Raw genomic sequence first — 5,438 nt, 5'->3', positions numbered from 1 at the left:
TTTTTTTAACTTGTTTGAATGGCTCTGGGTTCTAGCTCTTTTAAAAATTGACGTTTTCTCATTCAGCTTAGAGTTTTTCATAATTTTTTCTGAAAAATAGTAGTCTCAGCCACAGAATACTAACTCCTAGCGGAGGTTCATCTCAGCCATGAACGTATCATAATTATATCTCTATGCATCTCAGCTGTCTTGGGACAAAAAACAGGGACAAAGATATATTAATAATCCATTTCTTTCGTGAATGCGCCATCTATTGGTGAGTAGCTGTGCTGCATTTTGGTGCTATGTGTTATTTTGCGCTTACAAAATCAATGCAAATCAATGGTGTAAACTGTATGGAATTCTGGAAACGAAAAGCTTTATTTCCGTCTCTGATTTTTTTTCAAGGTATCCATTTTTTAGTTTGTGAAAAATTTGTCTTTTACACCCGCCATCTACCGATACGTAGATTAATTAGTAATTCAGCCTTTGTTAATTCAGGCATAATAGATGTCGCTATAAGCTGATATTTACTTTCTTAAAATTGTCTCAAATATTTGCTGGTGGTATACCTAACTAACTTTCTTTATAATATATTTGTTTATTTTTTTTATTATTATTATAGATATAACTTACTCTCACGCCCGGTTACAAAATAGATATATATAAAAGCCAAAGATAATATAATATACTTACATATATAAAAATAAATAAACCTACATACACATTTACATAAATACATATTTGTACCGGGCGGAGGATTACGCCCCGGCAGGGGAGACCAAACGGCCGGGGGTCAGGGCGACAGGTTGAGAAAGCGGCGGACTATCCTAGCCGAGTCTAGCAAGACCGCTTTTTGCATCCTGGCTGCGAGCGAACTGCCACGGAACCCCAGTCGCCTTAGATGGTGAGCGAGGCTGACTTATTATATGATGGGGACGGTTGGATTGGGCCCATGCCTTCAGAGGCATCATCAGCCAACGCACCGAAACCAAAGAAACGCAAAGGTATGATTTTTAAACCATCGTTTTGATTACTGTAAACATTTAGGTATAAGTTTTATGTGGCTCTGGCCTGTATCTATCAGTCACTAGTACCTATTTTATAGATTTATAATAATTTTCAGTTTTGGAGTTTGAATCTCTGTACCTGGAAAACTTGCCCCTATCAGAGACATACGAGAGGAGCTACATGCACAGAGATGTGGTCACACATATTGTTGTCACCAAGACTGACTTCGTAATCACTGCCAGCCAGGATGGGCACTTGAAGTTTTGGAAAAAGCAGGTTTTTAATACTATTTACTAGATGATGCTTGCAACTTCATCCGCATGGATTTGGTTTGTTAAAAATCCTGTGGGAACTCTTTGATTTTCCATGATAAAAATTATTATTATTATTATTATTATTTTATTATTATATATTATATTATTTATATTATGTATATTATATATTATATTATTATTTTTCTCTTTTTCTCTCTCTGAAGTCTCTTGAAACAACGATTTTAACCTACTTGTTATTTTACTTGGAAATGAAAGTTCAAACACGTTTTCTATGAAGAACAAAAGAATTATGTATTTATTATATTTAATTTTCCTTCCTAAATTGCCGAACTTTATGGGCAAGGTAAGTGGGAAAGCTATATTCTTCTCTCTCCCTCACTCTCGCAGAAAGGCCGTAACCCCCTTCTGCCCGCGTACCTTATATTTATTTTCTTGTAGTGAGGCGCGGTTACCCCGCCTCCTCGTTCCAAGTGCGTTTCCATTGTATGATTTCGAGAATAATAATATTTAAAATAAATTAATTGGTAATTAATTATTATTACTGATGTATCAACTTAATTCTCTGTATATTTTTAATGTAAATAATAATAAATAAAATAATAAATAAAATAAAAAAAATAAAAATTCATATTATTATGCATAAGTAGCTACGTGTAGGATTATTTTTCCTCACAATACTATTATTGGGATGTTATTATTGAAGATTATGCCTATTTAATCCATAACCTCCTTAATTATTATTGTAATATACTGTTGTAAAAGTATTAATGTGTTTAAAATACGATAAAGCAATATGTACTTTGCAACAATAATATAATCTTAGCTTATAATTATAAATCTGTTTAAACGTTATCGCTAATGCAATGGACATAAGGCACTCGATTCTCGGTAATCGCAAAGTCGTAAACAGCCCGCTGTGGCCTCGCGCTATGCCACTATCGCGTTAGCCAATAGGAACATAGTAACACGACATATCACGTCATTTTTGACCAATGAGCGTCCGAATTTATCACGCTATTTCTAAAAATAGCTTATCTGAGTCATGGAATAAAAGCAGTGGTTGTTTCTTAACAATGTTTAGAAACAAGTGGAACGTCAAAGGAGGTGGATGTGCGTCGTCGCATGAGAAAGTTTAATTCGTGATTCGTGAAGTGAGTCGAGTGATACCGAGCGGCTCGGTGCTACCAATGGTTCGGCAGTTCGGCCACGGCATGGAGACCACCTTCTACGACGAGCAGTACCCCCTGAGCGGCCCCGTGGAGAGCCTCAAGCGCTCGCTCACGCTGGACCTGGAGTTCGGGCGCGGCGGCAAGCGCGCGCGCAACGGCGCGCCCGTGCTGTCGTCGCCCGACCTGCAGCTGCTCAAGCTGGGCTCGCCCGAGCTGGAGAAGCTCATCATGCAGAACGGCATGATCACCACGGCCACGCCCACGCCGGGCGGTGCCGTGCTGTTCCCCGCCGTGGCGCCCACGGAGGAGCAGGAGCTGTACGCGCGGCCCTTCGTGGAGGCGCTGGACAAGCTGCACCACGGCGAGCCGGCGCCGCGGCGCGTGTACGCCGACCTGGACCGGCCGCTGGAGCGCTTCCCCACGCCCGTGGTGAAGGACGAGCCGCAGACCGTGCCCAGCGCCGCCAGCTCGCCGCCGCTGTCGCCCATCGACATGGACTCGCAGGAGCGCATCAAGCTGGAGCGCAAGCGGCAGCGCAACCGCGTGGCGGCGTCCAAGTGCCGGCGGCGCAAGCTGGAGCGCATCTCCAAGCTGGAGGACAAGGTCAAGCTGCTGAAGGGCGAGAACGCGGAGCTGGCGCAGATGGTGGTGAAGCTGAAGGACCACGTGTCGCGGCTCAAGCAGCAGGTCATCGAGCACGCCAACGGCGGCTGCCACATCGACGCGCACTTCTGAGCGGCGGCGCGCGCTCCCCACATTCCATGCTAGTCGCGCCCGCTCGGACGCAGCATACAAAGCGATTTGTGATCTTAATTTTACCGTGTAATATATAGTTAACTCTAGTGTGTAAGCTGGACTTCGGTGACGTGTGGTCGAGTGGCAGTGAGCGGAGGCGAGGGTGTACTTAGAGAGCTACCGTCGTAAGTCGCAGTTATGATTTTCCTTGTATCAGTATTGCGTTGTCTCATTTAGAATAGTGTAGAAACTAGAAAGGATAATCGTGCAACGTCATTCGAGTGCAGACTGAGCGAGGTTGAAGCGACGTTGCCAGTTTTACGGCAAATTTCCCGTTCTAGCGATGTTGCCATATCGCAGTGTTGTTGGGATTGTCATTGTTCATTAGCTGGTACGGTGACCCCGAAGGACCTAAAACTTTACCAAATGTGTACTTTTGGAGGAGTGTGTATAATATGTACGTATGTCAAACAAATTCAGAATTTGGACAAGTGAGAAAGAAGACAGCTCGTCAGAGCCCAGAAGTGATAAGTGCGAAAGGGATGCGATCGCGCGTCGAGCTGGCAACGGCGCATCGACAAGTCAGGAGCGGATGTTCTGTTAATTAAAATTCCGCCTGCGCCGCCCTCGCGGAATGGCGGCCATGTGTTCGGCTCCGGCAGTCGGACGATCCGAATCACGTTTCGTTGCACAAGGTTAACGTTTTTCACAAGGATGATGGCGCCTCGATGCCTGATGGATTCTGCTCTTTGCTCGACGACTGCACGTTGCTAGTGTGAAAGACTGATAGTGTGTGAGACAGTATGCCTTGTGAGGATGTTGCGAGACGAATGTCAAACGTTGCTGTTTTGTAAAATGTCTCAGAACTGACCCGGTGCTCTTTAAAGGTCTTTAAACGTGAGGCCGTCCGATTAAAGTGAGATTGACGAATGCGAGTCTGATGAGTGCGTGAGTTGAGATTGAATGTGCGATGTATTTATTAGTGAGAATGTTTAATTACTTAGTATCAAGTAGCAATCTCGAGTGCCTACGCTTTGTAAAGTGAAGCCTGTTTTTATTGTTTTTGTTACCATTAAATACGCTACAGTGAAATTGTTCTGTACCATTGTCTTCTATAGGTTATTATAAGTAATATTATACCAATTAACAAGTTGAATTGTTATAGACTATATTGGGGGACCTTGCCGTGGGACCGTGATATTGGCTTGGCATTAAAGTATGAATGCTTTAAGGAATGTTATGTACAGAGATATTGTAGGACTGTAGGCGAAGACGTAAACGGCAAGTGAACCTTTTTGTATTATTTTATACAAAAATGATTCTTCAGAATGTTAACAATAATTTGTAAGTTTATAAAGATAAAACAGTTATACTAAAATAATATATTTTTATCAATTTAACAAAGAATATTGTTTTATACTGAATACGTATTGTATGATAAAACAGAATAAAGAAAAAATAAATTATGAAGATTATTATACCATTCAATTTTATCTTTTATTTCGTCGATTGTATCGTAAATACATATTTCTAACAAACCCACGACACAAAATTATATCGTTTAAATACAAAAGGTTTTATTAGATTGGATACAATTGGAGATGATCTAGTAAAATTCTTTTGCATTTGCAGCCAAGTTTGCAGCATGATATTATAATATTTTATATCATATAAACTGGTTCAGGATGCCCTTTTACGCCATTTCCCACTTTTTCTATGTTAACAATAAGCATGAATCTAACGTCGGCAAGAGCACTAAAAAAATATGTTTGCCAAAAATGTTCCAAACTTCGAACACTGTCCACAACCTACAGTTAACAATGGCTGTCAAAATAAAAACCATAATAATATATTCCTATTGTATAATTTGGTCCCACATATTGGATAATGTAGAAGCAAATCATATCGAAAATAACAAGATGAGATCATATTCGATGAATTAATTTCTGAAGACGAAGATAAAGAATAAGTCAAATCACATCCCTGGCCTCCAACCAATAAGTTGAAGAAAGTAATAAAATATTAACTTAATGTTATTTTTGGGTAGTTTATCAATATTGTAGAGATATACGTAGGAGACGATCAGAAGAAAAAACAAACAACGTTCGATAGCGTTCAATATATTTTTCGTCAATCCGCCTCCTTTCTATGGCGCTGATAAAAGTGACTTATTATGCAATAACGCATCTCATAATATCACAGATGAAAATAAAACAACGTACCTAATCATATGAATCTAGTCAATATTGAAGGTAAACAATAAACCAAC

At 40.7% G+C, this 5,438-nt stretch overlaps 1 protein-coding gene across 1 annotated transcript; it reads left to right on the top strand.

The window, feature by feature from the left end:
- The first annotated feature begins 2,333 nt into the window (after nucleotides 1–2,333).
- Nucleotides 2,334–4,657, top strand: LOC123875541 (transcription factor jun-D). The gene has a single exon (XM_045921425.1). The coding sequence runs from the start codon at nucleotides 2,453–2,455 to the stop codon at nucleotides 3,167–3,169; it is 717 nt and encodes a 238-aa protein (XP_045777381.1). The 5' UTR covers nucleotides 2,334–2,452; the 3' UTR covers nucleotides 3,170–4,657.
- The last annotated feature ends 781 nt before the right edge of the window (nucleotides 4,658–5,438 follow it).

The sequence above is a fragment of the Maniola jurtina genome, chromosome 20 (genome assembly GCF_905333055.1).
Source record: "Maniola jurtina chromosome 20, ilManJurt1.1, whole genome shotgun sequence".
Classification (NCBI taxonomy): Eukaryota; Metazoa; Arthropoda; class Insecta; order Lepidoptera; family Nymphalidae; genus Maniola; species Maniola jurtina.
The sequence above is the reverse complement of the archived record's forward strand: the minus strand, read 5'-3'. Positions and strand labels throughout refer to the sequence as shown.